Source organism: Chaetomium tenue (assembly GCF_020726465.1).
Source record: "Chaetomium tenue strain MPI-SDFR-AT-0079 chromosome Unknown F5144scaffold_8, whole genome shotgun sequence".
Classification (NCBI taxonomy): domain Eukaryota; kingdom Fungi; phylum Ascomycota; class Sordariomycetes; order Sordariales; family Chaetomiaceae; genus Chaetomium; species Chaetomium tenue.
In genome coordinates, this window is record NW_027117336.1 from 399,804 (window position 1) to 419,917 (window position 20,114).

General features: G+C 56.5%; 5 protein-coding genes across 5 annotated transcripts; 3 read left to right on the plus strand and 2 right to left on the minus strand.

Moving 5' to 3' along the window:
• Positions 1 to 1,690: 1,690 nt before the first annotated feature.
• Positions 1,691 to 2,818, plus strand: F5144DRAFT_500057 (uncharacterized protein; the record flags this gene model as incomplete). Its single annotated transcript, XM_066786358.1, has 3 exons — positions 1,691 to 1,868; positions 1,899 to 2,311; positions 2,426 to 2,818. 3 exons carry the CDS (start codon positions 1,691 to 1,693, stop codon positions 2,816 to 2,818), a joined length of 984 nt encoding a protein of 327 aa, XP_066638300.1.
• A 2,002-nt stretch (positions 2,819 to 4,820) lies between these two features.
• Positions 4,821 to 5,271, plus strand: F5144DRAFT_607266 (uncharacterized protein; the record flags this gene model as incomplete). Its single annotated transcript, XM_066791540.1, has 3 exons — positions 4,821 to 4,888; positions 4,923 to 5,179; positions 5,258 to 5,271. 3 exons carry the CDS (start codon positions 4,821 to 4,823, stop codon positions 5,269 to 5,271), a joined length of 339 nt encoding a protein of 112 aa, XP_066638301.1.
• A 728-nt stretch (positions 5,272 to 5,999) lies between these two features.
• F5144DRAFT_587429 (uncharacterized protein) lies at positions 6,000 to 8,839 on the minus strand. The gene is made up of 6 exons (XM_066789839.1): positions 8,258 to 8,839; positions 7,905 to 8,189; positions 7,566 to 7,851; positions 7,025 to 7,496; positions 6,675 to 6,936; positions 6,000 to 6,310 (listed from the first exon to the last, which is right to left on the minus strand). The coding sequence occupies exons 1-6, from the start codon at positions 8,390 to 8,392 to the stop codon at positions 6,212 to 6,214; spliced, it is 1,539 nt and encodes a 512-aa protein (XP_066638302.1). The 5' UTR covers positions 8,393 to 8,839; the 3' UTR covers positions 6,000 to 6,211.
• A 544-nt stretch (positions 8,840 to 9,383) lies between these two features.
• Positions 9,384 to 10,428, plus strand: F5144DRAFT_542201 (signal recognition particle, SRP19 subunit; the record flags this gene model as incomplete). Its single annotated transcript, XM_066787186.1, has 1 exon — positions 9,384 to 10,428. Exon 1 carries the CDS (start codon positions 9,553 to 9,555, stop codon positions 10,426 to 10,428), a length of 876 nt encoding a protein of 291 aa, XP_066638303.1. The 5' UTR covers positions 9,384 to 9,552.
• A 6,444-nt stretch (positions 10,429 to 16,872) lies between these two features.
• On the minus strand, positions 16,873 to 19,923 carry F5144DRAFT_607270 (uncharacterized protein; the record flags this gene model as incomplete). Its single annotated transcript, XM_066791541.1, has 2 exons — positions 16,873 to 19,400; positions 19,614 to 19,923. 2 exons carry the CDS (start codon positions 19,921 to 19,923, stop codon positions 16,873 to 16,875), a joined length of 2,838 nt encoding a protein of 945 aa, XP_066638304.1.
• Positions 19,924 to 20,114: the final 191 nt, after the last annotated feature.

Genomic DNA, 20,114 nt, shown 5'->3' on the forward strand with positions numbered 1-20,114 from the left:
GGACAGCTGGATAGCTACCCGTTCCGGAGTGATGCCGTCAATGCTGTCTCAGAGAAGCCCAATGACCAAGAATCGGTGCAACAGGAGATTGAAGCATCCGATCCGTCAAAAAAGAAGGCGAGCGCACTGTTCCATTTGCGGCGGCTGATCGCCTTTTCCGGGGTCCACGATGCGGCTGCTGCAACGTCGTCTGTCTGTTGTGTTGGCAATCCGAGCAGCTTTCACAGTCGAAGGGGGATAGGGTGGTTACATGAGGCGGATGCAGAGAGCTCGCTTCCAGTCCAGCCCCAGAGGTTCATCCGCCGTCGCCAGGACGCATGTGTAGGTATGTAGGTATATACTTAGGTATGTAGGTGCATGTACAAATACACATATACACTAAGTCAAGCAGAGGTAGATATCATGTATTCGTACAAAGTACTGGCCCTATTAGTACGCTTGCACCTCATTGCCGATCGAGAGCTTGTCGAGTGCTGCACTCTGATTTGCTTCGAAGCGACCGGAGCGCAATCCGGGCGGGGCACTGCTCAGAATGCCCCTCGGCCATACTTTCCTCAATAGAGGGTACAATGCAGCACGCTGCACCATTCTCAGCAGTTGAAGTCTGCAATTGGCAAGGTACCGATGCCATGCAAGCACGGAGTGCCAGTGCAGCTCGAGCATCGAGTCCCGGACACAAACATGATGAACCAACGGCCGGCATAGAGCGGTGGGCGTGATCGCCGCCAGGCAAATTCCTGCTTTTTCGAAGCGAAGGGGACGACGATCCGCTCGGTCAACCGCCAACATGACCATCGGGTGCCGTGGTTCCATTGAATCATCTTGGCCACCATCTCGCAGCATCTCGAGGCAGCACGGCTGCCCCACTCAAATACCTAACGAGCAAGGGGAGGGAGCTTTCGAGCCCTGGCGCGGTCCGAGATTCGAATACAAGCCAACGGCCCGCTCATGGCCTGACCGTTGCAGGTTGCAGGGTCTACATCCGAGAAAGTCAGGTAGTTCAAGCGCACGGCAATAAATAGTCTGCAGCATCTGGTACCGGTGAATGTTGGTAGTAGGTATCCAACCTCCCGCCCTGCAGCATTGGAATTCCGAGTTTCTCTGCTGCGTACTTGTCGTGTGCGAATACATACCTTACAATGTTTCAGGGGGATTCTCATTACAAGGCCAAGAGACTGAGCATGAGATTACATTGTAATGACGAGATTAGTTACCACTCAGGGGCTCTCGCACTCTTATCAATATCCCTGTGGCCCGCTTATCTCTCGCCCGAGCTTTGAGTGGAACGCCAAAAATTCGGGCCAGAACAGAGCACCGTCATCGCCATGTCGCGTTTGTCCAACCAGACCCGGCCGTGCTCGCAACCCGCTCGCAACCCTCCGTCCTGCCCGAGACTCCGAACAATCCATCTCTTCGCACCCGGCCCATCTTCAACGACGCTGCTCTACCGCGCTCATTCATCACGCCACTACTCCGCACTCACGAACGAGATTTGCAAAGTGCAATAAACCTTCCCTGCGCCGACCCACACGGCCAATTCGCATTTCCGCGCCATCCGGATCCCTCGGATTTCTAACTCTCATTGCCACCAGCCTGGTGCCGAGAATAATCGATATCAACCCAGCAGGTCGAAAGAGACAGTATCCCTTTGCATCTTTGGATGATTGCACAGTTGGGAAAGTAAACGACAATGGCCGGAGCAAAGAACCGACGCCAGGGCACAGCAGCCTCCCCCGAGCCCAAGGGGCAAGATAAGGAGGTTGCGCCAAGCGTAAATGGCAATGGGACCGCTCATGCTGCTGCCGCGAGGGGCACCGTCGAGGAGGGGCCACAGGAGAACATCTTTTTGCTATGGCCAAACATCATCGGTACGACTTGCGAAGCTGTCCTAACCTAAGCGAATGCGCTACGTACTGACAAGTGTCGCCCCGCAGGCTACTCGCGCATCGTCCTAGCTATCGCCTCGCTCTACTACATGCCCCTACACCCGCGCACCTGCTCGCTGCTGTACAGCATATCCTGCCTTCTCGACGCCCTCGATGGCTATGCAGCGCGCTACTTTGAACAATCGACGCGCTTCGGCGCCGTGCTCGACATGGTGACAGACCGGTGCACCACATCCTGCCTGCTCGTCTTCCTGTCGTCGGCCTTCCCCCGCTGGGCCATCCTGTTCCAGAGCCTAATCTCGCTCGACTTCGCCAGCCATTACATCCACATGTACGCGACGCTGGCCATGGGCGGCACCGAGAACAGCCATAAGAACGTCGACAAGTCGCGCAGCCGCATCCTGTCGTTGTACTACACCAACAAGGTACGTTCCCTTCCATCAACCCCCTCCCTCCCCCTCTCCTAACCCTACCCCCCTCCTAACCCTACCCCAATCATGAAACCCTCACTAACCCGCAACCCCCCCTCCCTCTCACAGACCGTCCTCTTCATCGCATGCGCCCTCAACGAAGCCTTCTTCATCGCGCTCTACCTCCTGTCCTTCTCCTCCCCGCTCCTCTCCCCCTCCCTGCTCGAGACGGTGCCCGACCACGCGGCGCAGGCCATCATCAGCCAGGGGGCGCAGGTCAACTCGTCGCTGCTGCGGCACCTGTTCGCCAACCCGCACAGCGCGGGGGCGCTCGAGCTCGCGCGCGCCAACAAGATGGACAGCTTCTGGCCCTGGGTCTTTGCCGGCGTCAGCTTCCCCGTCATGGCCCTCAAGCAGATCATCAACGTCGTCCAGCTCGTCAAGGCCAGCCGCTGGCTCGCCGAGGGCGACGTCCGCTCCCGCCGCGCGCAGGGCCTGCCGAGGAAGCGGAAGACTGCTTGAGTGTATGTGTGTCTGTGGGTGTAGCCTGTCTGTCCCGTTTCGGGAATGGCTGGGGTTGGTTTCTGGGTCTTGTGGGGGCTGGGTTACGGCAGGGTCGTGGTCTGGCCTCGGGCTTGTTGCTTGCAGGGATGTGGGGTCGGAGTGTGGTGTGTGGCGTGGGCGACCATGTGTGTAAGGATAGGAAATTGGTGGCTTCTCTAATACCGGACATGGGGAGAAGCTGGGGTGTCGTGCTGTACGGGTTTGAGAAGGGAGCGTGGTCTTGTGCGGGAGCGGGGCATGGTTGGTTTGCTGGGCTGGGGGCGGCGAGGTAGGGGGCGGTTTTTGCATGGGCCTGTGCTGCGCTAGGTCTCTTCAGGCGTTTATCGGACGGGTTACTACTTACTACTTACTGCCTCAGACAGGCCGGGCGGGCAGGCGGGCGGTCAGGAAAGGCGGGCGAGGCGGACAGCATTAAGGGACGGGGCGGGCAGGCACATTGTCCGTAATACGTATTTGAAGGGGGTAGGGGGCACGGGCGAGTTTGTGTTTGGCTCGCCTGGGAGGGGTTTATTGAGCTATCTAATCCTGTCTTTTTCGACTTTCTTTTTATTTTGGCCATTTGTATTCGTATTTAGAATTTCGGGTTAGATCTTTATTGGCCTGGTTGAACGCTCAGGCCTTGCCACCCTTGACCGTCCGTTTTTGCTGGGAGAATCGCATTCACCGGTGTTACTACTACTGGTCCCCCTTGTCGGTCACCATGGAACTGGGCATCACCCACGCTTAATCTCTTCTACAGTGGGCGAGGCCTTGCCGCCCGGCCAGACGAGATAACCGACGCCCAAACCGAGGCAAAATCCAGTAGAAAAAGGGTATCCGAGGCGGATTTCAAAATCGTATTCGTCATAGTCGCGATGATGGAATGAGCGAGTGAAGATACGCGGGCTGGCCTTGTGTTGATTCCCCGCTACGTTGAATATACCCTTGCGGGGGAGCGCCTGACGACAAAGGTGACGGTAAACCATTCTGACGAGACAGGTATTGACAGCGACTGAGGTCAACCTAGGAACCGAAACTTAACGGTGGGTTGGTTTTGGTGACTGTGATAGCTGACTGCTAGTGGCTGATGGCTGGTTGGTATTCGAATGTTGATTTGAAATGATATATGGTATTTGGGGGGATGATCAATAGCATCATGAACATGATATGAACATGTCACTCATACTCGTCATGAACATGTCACTTACCATGAACATGTCACTTATCATGAACATGTCACTTATCATGAACATGTCACTCATCATAAACATGCCACGCATCTTAACATGTCACGCATTGTGTTCATACTGGTCCTGATATTCCAAATACAGTGCCACATTCAGGTTATTCACCACACACCGACCCACTCACCGAGTATTGCAGTTCACACCATAATCTTGTGGGCTGAACAAGACTGGTGAACGCAAACAAATTAAATTCTTGTTTACAAGTAGCTAGGAAGGCAACTACTATAAAGGCAGGTAATGCCCCGGTGTCAAGGCTTCTGACTTCTAACACCACAACCACCACCTCCATCAACACCACACCCTTATATATATATATATCACCAACACAACAAAATGGCCAAGAACACAATCTAAGGCCATCACAAAAGTCACACCACGAGTCGTTCCTCGGGCAAGAGGAATGAAGTGTGCATAGCATTCAAGACCGCGACTTGGGAACACAAGCCGGCTTGCTTGGTCTGCTATGGCACGCCGGGGGACCAGGACCCGCTGAGCAGGACCGAAGCCGGGAAAGCCAACAGCATGGATTACTTTCTCGGCCACGTCTAGGAGCTGCGCGGATCCGGGCCAGCTTCCACGCCCTGATGAACCGGAGGAATGGCGGCAGAGTGAACGAACTCCCACAGATAAAAATCAGCTGCGCTTCAACTATGATCACACAAGGCCATACACGACAACCATACACGACAGCCATACACGACAGCCGTTAGTTCTAGGACTGACATTGGTGCGGGATGTTACCTCGGTCGCGGCGACCGCTGAACCACGCCAGGATAACCCCTACTCTTGTGCTGAGGCAGAGGTACGCCTGCAGTATGTTTATCTGGACGCTGTAGCCAGGTCAAGAGGATCACCGTCCCCATTGCTGGAACTTTGAACGCCGGCCTTGCCGCCTCGGCCGCCTCCCCCTCCGCCGCTGCCAACGAGGCAGCGACGCTTCGGACTACCAAGTTTGTCGCGGCCGTCGCTGGCGCTACTGCCTGCGTAGGGCTTTGCGTCCACGCGACGCAGGCTCATCGCGGGGAAAAGACGGCGAAAGGCGAGGGCGCCACCATGGCGGCGGTCCGGGCCGCGATGGCAGAGAAACCCGACGGTACGTGTTCTGAATGATAATCTTGTCCTGTTTCTCCCACCCTCAACCACAGATGCTAACCTGTTCTGCCTGCCAAAGCCGAAAACAAGTAAACTCATATGATCACGAAAGAGGCCGGCGGGGCGGCCCAGGTCGTCGTCCATCACCAAACCAGCAAATCTTCTCGCGGGTCAGCGCGCCGAGAGGTTGCGTCCGCCCACCTGTCCGAAGAAGCGGTTGGAACTCGGGGATTTGAGAGTTGGGCTTGGGAGGACATCTGAAGGAACTTGTTGATGGAGACCGGTGGGGATGTGGGAAGCGATTACCGACATACCACGAGGGCCTTCAGTCACCCGACGGCTAGTGAATAATCATACTTTACATTTCTTTCCTACTTTTAAAATTTGCAACAGTCTCTACAGCATCGTGACCTTGGTACATGACGAGAAACAAAGGGCCGAGAGTAGTGGCTACCGATAATAAGCAGATCGTAGACCATGACTTCGTTTCGTCATGAAACAGACGCAACGCGCTTTTAAATACATAATATTAAAAATTACCGACGAGGGCCAAGAAGGCTTCAGTGTTCAGCGACTTGCCATTCGTATGGCCAGAGGTGCTCCCCGGCTTGTAACTTCAACGACGACAAGCGACCACGGCGACGAACCCGCCCGTGGCTCTCGAGTCTCCGCTAGCGCAAGACGCAAATAGGCCCAACATGACGACTGAGACCACAATATCCTAATTCGGTCGCCATACTTAGGCCGCCATGATCAACAGTACCTTTTACATTTGCCCGTTTTCCCAAACAACCATGCCCTGCCCCGGCTCCCACCGTCTGCCGCCTAAGCGAAGCTGCGTGTAGCCTTTCCAGCCCTGCCGTAAGCCGTCCCCGACACTGACTGGCCAACCAACCTCTCTAGTCCCTGATTACCCTCCTCCGTTCCCACACACACACACACACACACACAGACTCACACCCATAACCCAGCACCCCACCAACCCCCCAAGCCCAGCCCATCCCGGATAGACCTACCGCCTCACTGATTCGACCTACGGCTTGTGCGCCTTGACCTTGGTCCCGGGCGGATGTTCCTCCTTGCCAAACTTGCAGAACGGGTGCGTGCACACCCCGCTCTGCACACTCGGGCACTATCGATCGATTAGACCTGTGGTTAGCAACAGTAACAGGGACAGTAGCGGTGGGGGCGGTAGTGGTGGTGGTGGTGGTGGTGGTGGTAGCAACAGCAGCCATTCCCGTTGCCCAGGCTCAGCATCCCATCTGCTTCTGTTCGCCCCTTCTTGGTCTCGGGGAAAGGCATTCGGGAGGGGCGGGGAGCGAGCGAGTGAACGACAAAAGTAAATGGGGATGGAGCAAGGGAGACACGCAGAGCAAGAGAGAGGGAGACACGCAGAGCAAAAGGAAGAGATGGAACGAAAGCGAGAAACAGAGTACAGCGGAGAAACACAGAGCAAAAGAGAAGAGCCAAAACCCAGAAAAAAAAGCCAAACTTACATGATGCCCGTAAATACAATCCACCACCTCACACTTCTGCCCATTAGAGCACGGGTTGAGGCGGGCCAAAAAGGCGATGGCGACCAGCTCGTTCGGGGCGGGCCTGTACTTGTGCTCAAAGGCGCAGGCGGTGCCCTTGGCGCAGGGTCCGCGCAGATAGTGGTTGTTGCACAGCTTGCTCTGGTCGCGCCGCTTCTTGACCGCATCGAGCGCCGCCTGGGATACCTTGAGCGGGGCGTCGAGACCGCGAGGGCCGGGATTCCTTTTTGGAGAGGAGGGGTTGGGTTAGTTTAAGTTTGTTTGTGGATGGGGAAAAAGTGAGGGAGGAACAAAAAGGCGGAAGTACATACCAAATTGTGGATTTGGCTGGTTGAGGGCGAGTTAGGGACATGGGGGCTAGCTTTGGTTGTGTGGGGGAAATTGGCGGTGGAGGAGATGGGTTCTTGACGGCGAGGGCGTAGGTGGTGGCAGTGACCTGGCTCGGCGTTGACGTAGCTGAGGTGGAGGGCGTTGGGATGCCAGTGCTGGCATCGCTCGTGGTCGTAGTCTTAGTTCCGGCGGGGGATACTGGGCCGCAGGGCACGAGGGCGGCATTGGGGACTGGCTTCTCAGACCGGAAGAGGCTGTCGTTCATATTCAAGATATTTAACCCCGTCGCGGCAACCTCGCGGACTGTGGGGATGCCCTCGAGGACTGTGACGCGAACCCGGACCGAGGGGTCCTGAAAGAGCTCGTCCAAAAAGGGGGCGTAACCGGCATCGTGGGATATGCCGAGGATAACCTGTTTGCAATTGCTATTCCGTAGATGCCATTTTGCAGTTTCTGACAGTTCCGCATCAGCACCCACTCAAGTCTTGACTTCGCCTGGTCACCTCGTGGGGTGAGACCTACCCTTGATTTTGTTGCCTGCCCTATCCTTGCCATGCCCGACATCGATAAAGTCAAAACTTGTCTTGGCCTGGGTAAAGCCTAACGAGAAGCTTTTGAGATCGTTTTCAGGACCCAGGCTGCCATCGTTGCGCATGGCCTTGCACAGGCCGGCGAGGTTAGCATACACTGTGGAAATCACCTCGATGCTGTTGGCATGGGCACCGCACTGTTCGAGGATGGCGGCTCGCAAGGTATATGCTGCCTTCTTGCCACCCTCGACGCCTTGCCTAATGAAGGTCTCCTTAAACTGTGCATCGCACGTCAGCACAATACAAGTGTCTTAGGGGCCAGGGATCGTACAAGAAGACAGTCGCCGTCTAACAGTGCGATAACGTAGGGATTGCTACTCTGCCAGGAGAGTGAGAAGTCGCCGGCGTCCCCGGCCAGTGGTGCTACCTTCGGATAGTTGCGATTTTGCAGTACAGCGTCGCGGTAAACTTCGAGCTGCCGAACTTGCTGCTGTAATTCCCGTCTTGATCTGATGGCGTCCTCGAGGTTAAGTTCGGTGTCTCGAATCCGGCCGACCAAGTTGGCATTCTCGACGCGGAGATTTGACTCGATCGACTCGGAGTACATGATGAGATCCTGTGACGAGAAGATTAGACGAAGGGTTCAGTCTGCAAAAGCCGCAGGCGGGTCTCGCGCAACAGTACCTTGATGAGATGGTCATGAGAGTCTCGATGAGCAGAGAGGCTCTGGTACCGGCGGATGAACTCAGATACGGCGTCGTGAGCATTCATCGCTGCCGTTGCTTGGGGCGCTCCCTGGCTGTCCCGGAGCCCGTCCATAGAAGGCGTTTGATCTTTAGTGAGAAGATCCCTTTTTTTTTCTCACAGGGTACCGGCTGCTCACGAAGGGCCGATGCCCTCAAAAGCCGTCACAAATAAGAAGATGGGCCCAACCAAACGGCTGACCCTCTGATCAGATGTTGGGGTTACAGCAAAAGAGATGCGTTGGTAGGGATATGGTGAAGCTGGCCTTTGCACCCAAATCCGCCCCCAACAGAAATGAGAATAAATCCCTGTCGCACGACGCGAGAGACAAACGAGGCGTGTGTTAGCAAGTCAGTGAGGCAGGCGATTGTCGTGGATAATCAGGGAGGTAACGTGGCTGTAGACAATCCAATAGGGGACGATCTGTACTTGTTAGATATGCTCTACTCCAAAGTGAAGATGTGATGAAGATGAGAACGGGGGTAAAATGTAGATGAAGATGGAGATGGAGATGGAGATGGAGATGACGGAGATGCCTGGTGGATGGAATAAGGTTAAAGCTGGGCTTAGTCGCGGCGATGGCTCGAAGGATGGCTTGGGATGTGCCAGCGTTGGAATGCGATTCGCCAATTCCAGATCAGATGCTGTTGTTGCACGTGGAAGGGGCATCCACTACCTTCCATTGAAGAAGATCCCCTTTGGGTTGTTTGACGGCCCGCCTGACAAACGAGCTGCAGCCAAAGATCAAAAAGTGCGCAACGCTGCTGATACCCGCTTGAGGAAAGGATGGCACCACACCGCATGGTTTTGATGAATGAATGGAGCCTGTGCATTATTTGCTCTTTGGCGACTCAAACTGCCCGGTTCAACTTTTACGAGCAAAGCGTTATCCTGCATTGCAGAAGGGAGGGTGGGAAGGAAGGGAGACGAGATGTGGATCTGATCAAGGAGAAGGAAGCAATGGAAGTGTAACACGGATATTTTAGTGTTGCCAGGCAGCTATTCTTCGCTAAAACCGCCGCTATAATACAATTAATTCGCAGCTTTATTGACCCCACCATCCTATGCACAGACCCTACCTTATTTCTGCCCCAGGGACCCCACTATTGACCTCCAGTCCTTGCTCCAAGCTATTAACTTCCCCACGTTCCTCCCACAAACCACACCTACCACGTCCTCCACACGACACTACACGCCGCTACGCCACCACAACCACACACAGACTGCCGCCCACCATGTCCCACCCGCGGGTAGAAGAAGTCTCGGAGAGCGACAGCGATGTCGACATGTCTGACCCCTCCGAGGGCGACATCGACGACTTCGTTGAGTCCGACATCATGCGACAAATCAACACACGCCCCCAGCAGCAGCAGCAACAGCAGAAACAATCACCCCAACGACAGCAACCGCCCCAGCACCAACAGCAACAACAACAACAATACCCCCAAATGCAAACCACCACCGACGACAAAGCCTACAAAGCCTACCAGTGCCTCTACCCAGTCTACTTCGACGCAACCCGCACACGGGCCGAAGGCCGGCGCGTATCGCGCTCTCTCGCCGTCGCCAACCCGCTCGCCATCGACATCGTGCAGGCGTGTGCAGGCCTGCGCCTCCAAACCGTCCTCGAAGCGGGCAAGATCCACCCCAAGGACTGGGCCAACCCGGGGCGCGTCAAGGTCAACCTGCGCCAGCAACAACCCACCACCATCAAGAACAAGCACCACCTCTACACGCTCGTGGCGCAGCACCTGCTCGCCAACCCGACCACCGACGCCTCGCGCTCGCTGCGCATGGAAGTGCGCGGGGCGCCGATGCCCCCCCAGGCGCAGGAGCCCGGGGCGGCGTGGCCGCGGCCGGCGGTGCCGCGCGGGTGGAAGATGGGGGAGCTGCTGCCGTACTACAGCCCCGCGATGACGGGCGGCGGGGTGAGCGAGAACTTCCTCAAGGACATGATGAAGGAGATGCAGCAGGGCGGCGGGGGCGGGCCCGGTGGCATGCCGGATATGGCGAGTCTGATGGCGGCTGCCGGTGGTGGTGGTGGCGGTGGTGCGGCTGGTGGGAGTGGGAGTGGCGGGGGTAAGAGGGAGAAGAAGGGGAAGGGGAAATAGAGTGGGTGTGTTCGCGTAGAAACGGGGTAATAAAACTCCTTTTTCTTTCTCCATTCGCTTTTGGGCAGTTTGTTTTATTGCGCGTGTATGCCTGCTTGCCTGTCTCTGCCCCGGTTCACCGGCGGTGAGGCTTGATCTTGGACAGGGAGAAAGTGTGGTGTACATGTTTGATCCGGTTGAAGCGGGTTGGCGGAGCCATCGAGTTGGAAATATCTCCCATGGCCAGAATACCCACAATGCAATTAATCTCAACAAGTTCGGCGTCACACCCATATATTACAATTATATCCTCACTGGCGCTGACTGGTAAGCAGTACATGTGATCCATATTCCATTGCTCATCTATTTACCTGCGACTTTGTCTAGCTTCATTCCTAACTGACCTACGGGCATCCCGACGGTTGTTTGTGCTGTGGCCTCAGTACGAAGCATGGAGGACATCATCACGGCAATCACAACACGGCATGAATGAGACAGATGCAATCTTTGACCTACGCCCAGCCATCATATTCCCTGCCCTCTAAGCCTATCGGGGGTATCTTGAAAACAAAACGCCTCGCCATGCCACCAAAAACACCGCTGTTGAACCAAACCACAGAAAACAAACGCTGATCTCCCCCAAGAAAAATTATACTCGCTCCCAACCATCCAAACAAAAGCCAACGCTCGACAATAACAATGCTCGTCCCCGACATGAAAAGCAACGCTGGTCTCCCCACAACACATATAATGCCCATCACCCGCTGGAAGAAAAAAGAAAAAAAAGGACAAAAGCAAACAACGCTCCTCCCCGTCAAACAAAACGCTTTCCCTCCTCCTCACCAGAGCCCCGCCCGATGATTTTCTTCCGCCCTGTCCACCGTTTCCAATAACTGGGCGTAGGCCGTTTCCCGTCTTTTCCGACTTGCCATCAAATTCTTCTCCGCCCTGACAGCCAAATTCCCTGCAGCCTCCATGCTCCAAGCGAGCATATTCTCGCCCACTCTTGAAATCAGACTCCTTCTGATTGATGATCCATTGTTCAACAATTCCGTTCGCCACGTTTTCCATTCCAGAAAATTCTGGACTTGTTGGTGTGCGTGGAACTGGGGTGTCGCTTCGGCAGGCTTCCACGCCACCTTATCGGCGGGTAAGCTTGCCATGTCGTAGACTGTTGCGCTGCAAGCCAGATTGACCAATTCGCCAAGCACAGCCTTACTCTCGCTGGCGACATCGGCTTTGCGCTGCTCGGCGGGCGGAACATTCTTAATGAGTGGCTCCGCGAGCCAGTCGTGGCTCGGTTGTTCGTTCGTCCGCGCGCGGCGGTTATCATCGCGCAGGTAGCGCAAGGAAGACCGGAGACCGTTAATCTCTGTCTTCAGGGTTTCGATCTCGCGTGCTGTGGCGACTGCACGCTCTTGGTTGGCTTTGGCGCCAGCTTCGCCTTCTTCAGCGTCGCCACTGGTGACAACACGGCTGCTGCTGGCAACCTGTTTCCACTTGTCGCATTCAAGCTCCAGCGACTTGAGCTCTCTATCTTGCTTCTCGATGCTCTCGGAGAGGGTGGCGTTTTGCTCCTTGGCGGCTTCGATTTGTGATTCCAGCTCAGAGATACGAGATGTCTTGGCTTTGGCGTCTCGCATGCGGGACTCCAGGGTCTCGATCTTGAGCTGAGCAGTGCTCAAGTCCTCGTCGCGGATGGCGAGGTTGCGTCGAGTATTGTGGAGGTCGTCTTTGAGACGACGGGTCTCGGCCTCAACTTCGATTGGAATTTTCTTGAGCATCTTGAGCTCCTGGCTCCGCAGAATCCATGGAGCCGGACTGCGTTCAAATTCCTGGGTGTTTGATAAATCAATGCTGAGTGCTGCGAGATCCGAAATCTGCGAGGTGACGAATCGTAGTTTGTTGAGATAGGTGGAAAATAGATCCATCTCGTCTGCGTTGAAAGCAGTCATGGCGGTCTTTTGTGTGCATGACTGGACATCCGAGTAGGTGTATGGGTCGGCCCTGCCTTCCTCGTGCAAGAAGTCGTGGAGGTCCAGGCCGATTCTCCGCGCCATGTCAGCGAGCTCGGCGGTTGCCGTCTCGCATTGCTCGAATGCATCTAGGGTCTCCGGAAGAAGAGAGAGCGATCTCGACTTCAGATCCTCCAGCGCGCGGACAGTTTTGTTAGCAATGACCTTGGCGCTGCGTGTCTGGGTGACAACGCCCTCGGCCTTCTTAGAAAAGTGTTGACCAAGCTCCTCGTCGTCTTGAGCGACCACCCGCTGAACCATGGTTGCCGTGGCCGCAAATGAGACGGCGGCTGACTCGAGGTAGCTTTGCATGAGGGATGCCTTCATGTGGATGTCGTCCGCAAAGCTTTCCAGGTCGGACGATATGTGAACCTCGCCGAGGTGGGTCATGAGGGCAATGGTGCGCTGCAGCTCGACAGAGCACTTTTTCTCGTTCAGGTCGTCCTGCTTCAGTCCTTCAATCCAGCCGTTGAGGGCGCGCTCGACTGGCTCCAGCTCGTACAAAGCTCCCTCGTATTTGGCGAACTGCTCGAGGGAACAATGGCTGATGGAATTGATGAAACGATCACACATGCGAGAAATCCAGGCGAGCTTGTCCATGGCGCCACAGCCCTCGAACAGCTCATTCTCGTGACCGGGATGGGTTTGGCCGTTGACTCGCTCCTTGATGAAACCGTTGAGGATATCGGCCTTGGAGGCCAGTCTCTTGAATCTCAACAGTGCCAAGACCGAGTCTCGGTCGGTTTGGTACGTGTCCGGAAGGAACATTGTAACGATCTCAAGGTGCTGCTCGGCCTCCTGCGCCTCCATACGGCGAAGTTCAAGGTCGATTGTCTTCACTTGCGCCTTGGCGGCCGAGATCTGAAGTTTCATGTTCAAGTCCAGCATGGCCCTGGACCGGGCGTTCAGTTGTTCAGATTCGTTCTCGGTAACCGCCCGAGAAGCATGCATGTCCGCGAGGTCGCTTTGCAGGTTGGTGACAAGCTCCCGGAAGCGGGACAGCGTGTATTCGTTGTCTTCGATGGCCTGCTGCTGTATGGCAGCCTGGCGAGCCTGCTCAGCAATCACGGCGTCTCGTTTGTCGATCTCGTCCTGCATCTCCTTCTGATTGTTAACATGGTTAATCTCGAGCTCATCGCTTACTTCCTTGAGCTCCTCCAGATCAAGGATGGTCGCTTTGAGTTCCTTAATCTCTTCAGACTGGTTCATCGTCTGCTCCGTCAAGGTTTCGATGATGTCTTCAGCGCCGAGTGCGTTGTCAAGCTGTTCTCTGAGGTCCTCAACAGCACTCTCCTTCTGAGCCAATTCGAGTTCGCAAGCATGGAGTTTGTCCTTGAAGGCGTCACCCTCGGCGAGGGTGTCCTGCATCTCCTTGATTTGGTGCTTGAACTCGTCCTCTTGCTCTCGCGAGATATCTCGGAGTCTGATCAAGGCTTCCCGCAGGCGTTCATTATCCTTCTCCATTTGGAGCCAGCCAGTGCTGGCGATGTCCTCGGATGACATGCCTTTGGTGAATTCGGAGTTTTCCTCCCTAAGGATATCAACCTCAAGCTTCAGCTCCTCCGTCTTGTGTTTCAGGGCGTCTAGCTCCGTCTTGTAAACGTCGGCCATCTCTTCCGCCATCTCACGGTCGAGGGTGGCAAGCTCCATTGCCGTCTCATGTTCCTGCTGAATGTCTTCCACGTTGTAGAGGCGAGACTCGGCCTCTTTGAGTTGACGTTTAAGCTCAGCGATTTCCTGCTGTTGGGGCTGATACTTGATTTGCAGCGTCTGAATAATCCGCTCAAATCTGTCGCGCTCGCTCTTTGTTTTATCGAGATCGTTGAGCTTCTCCCGGTCCTCGATTCTCTTCTTCTCGAGGACGCGGAGCTTCGCCTTGAGATCCTCGATCTCTTTCGTGGCAGCTGCGTTGCCAGCTGCGGGCCGCGGGGATGCCGCCGCGGCACTTGATGGTTTAGTGTTGGGCTGTTTCGTGGCCGTAGTTGGCTTGGTGCTCGTTGAGCCAGTGAGTTTCTCAAGCGCCATGGTCCTCGACTGGACAGGGCTGGTGATAGTGGGGGATGCAACGTCCTCATCGCTGCTCTTCGGGGCAGACGCAGCGCTGCTGGAGCTGGAACGTTTACCGGCGGTGTGAAGCTTGGCGGATCCCGGGATGGCGGCTGAAGAGGCTCGAGTAGCGGCGGAACGAACGACATTGGGTTTGGTGACGACAGCCAGTCGGCCACTAGGGGTACGTGTAGGGGCGCCAGTGGTCTTGGGAATTCCACCCGTAGCTTTTGGAACGGCGGCCGATGAAGCTTGTCGAGCTTGTCTAGCCGGCATCGGAGGCGGGGCCATCGAGGGTCGGGCAGTGGCGATGGACGGACGGGAGCGAGCTCCCGCGGTAGGTTTTGCATTGGAAGGGGTGGTAGTGCGGGATGGAACTCCGCTCGAAGGTGCAGTGCCCAGCTGCTTGGTGGGTGATCTGGTGGGTGACTGGGGAGAAAGTCGTCAGTGTGGCGCTCTTGCCAATATATAAAAGACGACTTACTCTGATTCCACTGGGTGTGCGGGTCTGTTGTTTTTGGCTCGGTGTCGGGCTTGGGGCGTTCAAGCTGATCCGTTTGGTCAAGCCCGGATCGGCCGGGGTAGAACCTCGAGAAGAGACTGAGAACATGCTACTCGGTCGGCCTTTCTTCTTGGGCTGGGGATACAACGGCGCAGCCGGCTCGGCGAGCAGCTTCAAGGCAGTGGGACGGACGAACATTCCGTATCCCATGTCGCAATCAAAGTAGCGAACGTCATTGACGCTTCCGTCGTTCTTGCCGGAATCGTCATCGAGCTCAACACCGACCCAGAGGCCAGGTGCAAAGTTGGTGTGGCCAAAGAATCGGATGAATCCTGCCCATCAATGTCAGCTGCATTCTGGCACTGGCGCTTCCCCAAGAGCGACCGAGGCCACAGGGGGGGAGGGCCTGGGAAGCTCAAGGAGCACAAAAACAACGTACCATGGCGCTGGTCAGCCAGCTGGACTCTGCGTCCTTCGGCCAACTCCAGCACGGACATATTGTCAAAGACAGATACCTAATTCTGAGACATAATGCTGTGTCTGTTCGTTCAATTGATGGTGTTTGATGTGTGTACAGTGGCTCGTGACCGAAAAGAAGTGGCTGGTAGTTGAATGTTGGAAGTGGCTTGTGGCTGAAAATCGAAAGCGGCTGAAAGTTGAAAATGGCTGAAAGTGTCTCGTGGGTGAAAGTCGAAAGCGGTCGAAAAGTTGGAAGTGGCTGTGTCGAAAGCGGCTGAGATTTGAGAGTGGCTGAGTGTTGAATGTGGCGGAGAGTTTGATGTGGCTGGATGGTGGAAGTGGCTGAAAGTGCGTCGCGTTGTTGTGGTCTGCTGCTTCTGCTTTCTGCTGGCCGAAGTCTGTCGGCGGCGGCGCAAGTGCTCCTGGTTGCGCGCGGTTGCTGAAAGTTGAAGATGTGATGGCTTGGTCTTTCTCTGTTCGATTCTGATGGCTTTTCGATGGATTTCTGATTGCTTTGGATGCGTTTGCGATCTGATCAAAAAGCTCTTTCTTCTGAAGAAGTTGAAAGGAGAAGGAGAGGGAGGGCGCGACTGCAGACGAGAATAAAAGCACAGAAAAGTGGGGCACAATCAGCCAGCTCCCAACGCAGAACCACCACCCCTTTGGGAAGCAATTGCCTTGGAGAAGGAAGGAACGACACGGTAGAGGGAAGGAGTAAGGCCCGGAAGGAACCAATGAGCTCTCCAGAAGGCAAAAACGAGCCCCCGTGGGGAAGGAACGACCCCGAGGAGAGCAGGAGCAGGGGCCTGGGGGGGGAAGGAGCGTGGTGTCGTGCCTTCCTCGCGGGGGAGGCGGCATTCTTCGATCGTGGTGGTGCGGATTTTCCAATCTCTCCCTCTTTCATCACATCAGGTTGACCGGTTCGACTTGCGTTTGCAAGCCGCCGCCCATCGTCAACAAATCTCCGGTGTATCAGGGGCGGTTACACCAATCTCTTGAACCTTTTGGGCCGGCCCAGACATTCCCCGGATCTCATGCGGCTTCCCGAGACACGCCCATGTCTTGACGGGTGTCTTAGATGACGGGCAGAGGGGCTTGACGGGATGTCGTGACCGGTTTTTTCGTGTTCCGTTTACCAACGGCCGGGGCTAGAATCAGTGTTTTGTCGAGTTGTTACGTAGAATTGATGACAATCCATCTGATGGCAGTGTTCGTGATGGATTGAGTAGCAGTAACCATCACTCCCATCCAGGCAGGGACGTTGTAGAATGCAGATACTGCGTAGTTCCTTCCATTTCCCATCACGACATGCCATCACCAGCCATCGCCAGCCATCACCTTCCATCTCCCCGAATCAGCAACTCATCTACACAAACGAATTGCCATTCCAGCTACCTGACATACAAACTTTGATCTAAGGTAGATACGTAGATACTATCCAATTTAATATTCCATCACCATGCCGCCATCCAGCCCGCGCCCAGCATTCAACCAACCCCCACCGCGCACCCACTCAACGACCTCGAACCCCAATCGCCTCTCCGTTTTCTCATCGACCGCAATCTCGACATCCCTCTGGCCATACCCAGGCCCGCTACCAAATGCCACGCTCGGCGCCATCACTACCATCAACTTCGAGTTCCTAACCTCGACCGACCACGGCCCCACCACCACACCACCAGCACCCCCGTCCTCCCCCATCCCACCAACACTACCACCGACACCCCCGCCACCACCACCAACAAAAGAACCCGCCGCCGCCGCCGCCGCCGTAAAGGGAGAAGCACCAGAAGAAGAAGCAGAAGAAGAAGAAGGCAAAGAAGCAAGCGAAAAATCCCACGGAACATAAATCACCAGATCGGCCCCGACAACGCCGCGCCACAGCGTCGCCATCCACTGCCAATGGTCGACGGGCGCATAGGCGTCGGCGATGGGGACGGTGCAGGCGAAACGGTCGGCGAGAGTGAGAGAGAAGCCGGAGGGGAGGAACGCGATGGGGAAGCGGGGGGTTGTGGGTGGAGCTGTGGGGGTGGTGGTATTGCTTGTGGTTGTGTTGGTGTTGTTCGCGTTGGTGTTGTTGATGTTTGTGTTCTTGTTCTTGGGGCTGGAGCCGGAGGGGAGTGGGTGGCGCTGCTGGGTTGTTGACATTGCTTTGGACGGGCGCGGGGTGGAGTCGGAATCGGGCTCGGGTTCGGTCTTGTTGGGGTCTGTAGTGGCCGAGTTCGTGGCCGATGAAGATGAGCTTGAAGCCGTGGTGTTGACGGTAGCAGCCGATGAAGTAGAGAGGCGGGTTTCGCGCGCGGGGGCCGACGAGGACGAGGACGATGTCGAGGGATTAGTGATAAAATCAACAATCTCGGCCGACTTGGCGTGCCAGTCGCCGGTGGTGCGCAGGTAGGCCGTGAAGTGGTTGGTGTTGGCATTGGCGGCCGGAGCGGCGATGGTTGTGTGACTAGCACCAGACTCACCCATCACCACATCCTTCTCCTCGCCACCACCAACCGACCCCCGCTGCGGCTGCCGCCGCGACGGAACCATCACACCAGCAGGCTGAGCATCCTCACCCCAACACTTCACCTCCCACCCCGCACGCCCGCCTTCCGCAGCCGCCGCCGCCCTCAACGCGCGCTCCACAACAACCGCCACAGCTCTCACCAACCTCGCATCCGGGCCCTCCACCGCAATCACCGGGCCCCTCTTCGCATTAACACCGCCGCCGCCACCGCCACCACTACCATACATCCCCTCAGAAAGAGGCACAGGCCCCAACGGCGGACTAATCCGCTCCAACACGCGCAACTTATTCACAAACGGGATGCTCATGACCATCGCCTCAATGCTGCGCGCGTGCGCCCGCTGCTCGGCCGCGTCCCGCTCGCGCTTGGCGGCGGCGGGGCCGTGGTAGTATGATGATGGCACGCTTGCAGGTGTGGGGTGTAGCACGGCGGCGGCGGCGGTTAGTGTGCCGGTGTTGGTGCTGGTGCCGGTGTTGGGGTGGGATTCGTTGTGATTGTTTTCGGGGGTGGTGGTGGTGAGGTGGGTTTGGAGGGGGGGCAGGCGGAGGGATTCGTCAAAGTCGGCGTGACGGGTGTGCGACTGAGGCTGGTATTGTTGTTGTTGTTGGTGTTGGTGGTGTTGTTGCTGTTGGGGGACAGACGGTGCCGAGCCGCTGGAGGCGATGGGCATCGAGTGTGTGGGCCGCGGAGGAGGCGGCATCATCGGGCCGGGGCTGGTGCGTCGGGCCACGGCTGGCTGTGCTGAGAGCGGCCCCGGGGGGTAGTTGGAGGGTGTGGTTGGGTTGTTGTTGTGGAAGGGGGATTGTCGAGATTGGGAATGGGAAGACGCGAGGTGGTGTTGCTGATGGGCGGGCTGCGCAAACGGGGTCGGGGGAGACGGCAGGGCGTGGAAATTATGGTAGCTCCCGTGGGGATTGTGCCGGCGACGCTTGCTTTCGTTGGGGGAGATGGCTCTCTCGTACTCTTGGTGAAGGTCGTACGAGCTGGGAGCGCTCTGGGAGCCAGTCCAATGAGGGTACGGTTGGGGGCGGCTGTGTCGGCTCATGTCGCTTCTCGAGGAAGTGAGGGTGTGGTGTCCCGATGGAGGACCGTACAGACTGAGGCCCGGCTTGGAACCCGTGGGTGTCACAAACGGCGTCGAGGGGGTTCTCGGTGTGGCAATGTACCGTCCGCCGCACTTGGAACAACGGGTCGGGTCTTCGCCCGGGGCTAAGGGAGGTCGGGGTGGCTGCGAGCTTCCGGATTTGTTCCCGCGCCGCGGTTGGTATCGGTAGTCTGGATACTGACGCTGGTGGCGCTGCTTCTCTTCTTCGGCGAGCAGCTTCCACTGATTCTTGCGGTCTTCGGGCTCGTCGCGCCACTGTTCGCCGATGATCTTGGAGATATCAGGGTTGGCGAGCCCCGGATTCTGCTGCACCACTTGAGCTTGGTGATGCTGGCGGTAAAGAATGAAGGCTAGGTGAGCGTTTGTGTCAGTAGCTGTCTGGTGGCAGGGTATTTCTCCTTTGCGGTTTCTCTCTTGCTCTCCCCTCCCCCTGCAACGGACGACAAAGGAAGGGGCGGGTCTCGGAAATGACAAAACAGGGTGGAAAGAGACAAGTGAGTATCATCGTAGTGGCGTTTCTTCGTAACTGGACGATCCCAGTAAAAGCGAAAAAGGAGACATACCGTTTCGAGGCCGTGGGACCTTCGGGGCTGGGGTACAGAGACAGATGGTACCGCCGCTGGCTTCAAGAGGCCGCGGGCTCGCAGTGTTGGGTGTGGTAAGACTCAGATTGGCGATCTTGGACCGGTTGGCCTCCTCGGTGTTGATGGAGGCGGCACGCTTTCTAGTTACAGGCCGCCGAGGTGGCTCCTTAGCCAGCTCCGGAGGGGAAGATGAGCCAGCAGACGATGAAGGGACATCCAGGGTGGTGGTTTCGGATCCGTGTTGTCTCGCTGCTGCTGCCGGCGCTGATACGCTCGGTTTTGCAGCCATGGCTGAGCGAGTAACGGGGCCGACCGACGCCAGGAGGTGCGGCTGTTGCGATGAAGCGGTCACTACGTCTGTCATTTTTTTTTTTTGACTTTTGGGCCTTGGGAGGTCGGAAAGGGCAGTGGCCGTCTTGGGCAAACGGAGGGGTGAGAAGAAAGGAGCCAGAATAACCGAGAGGGCTTGTTTCCCAGTGG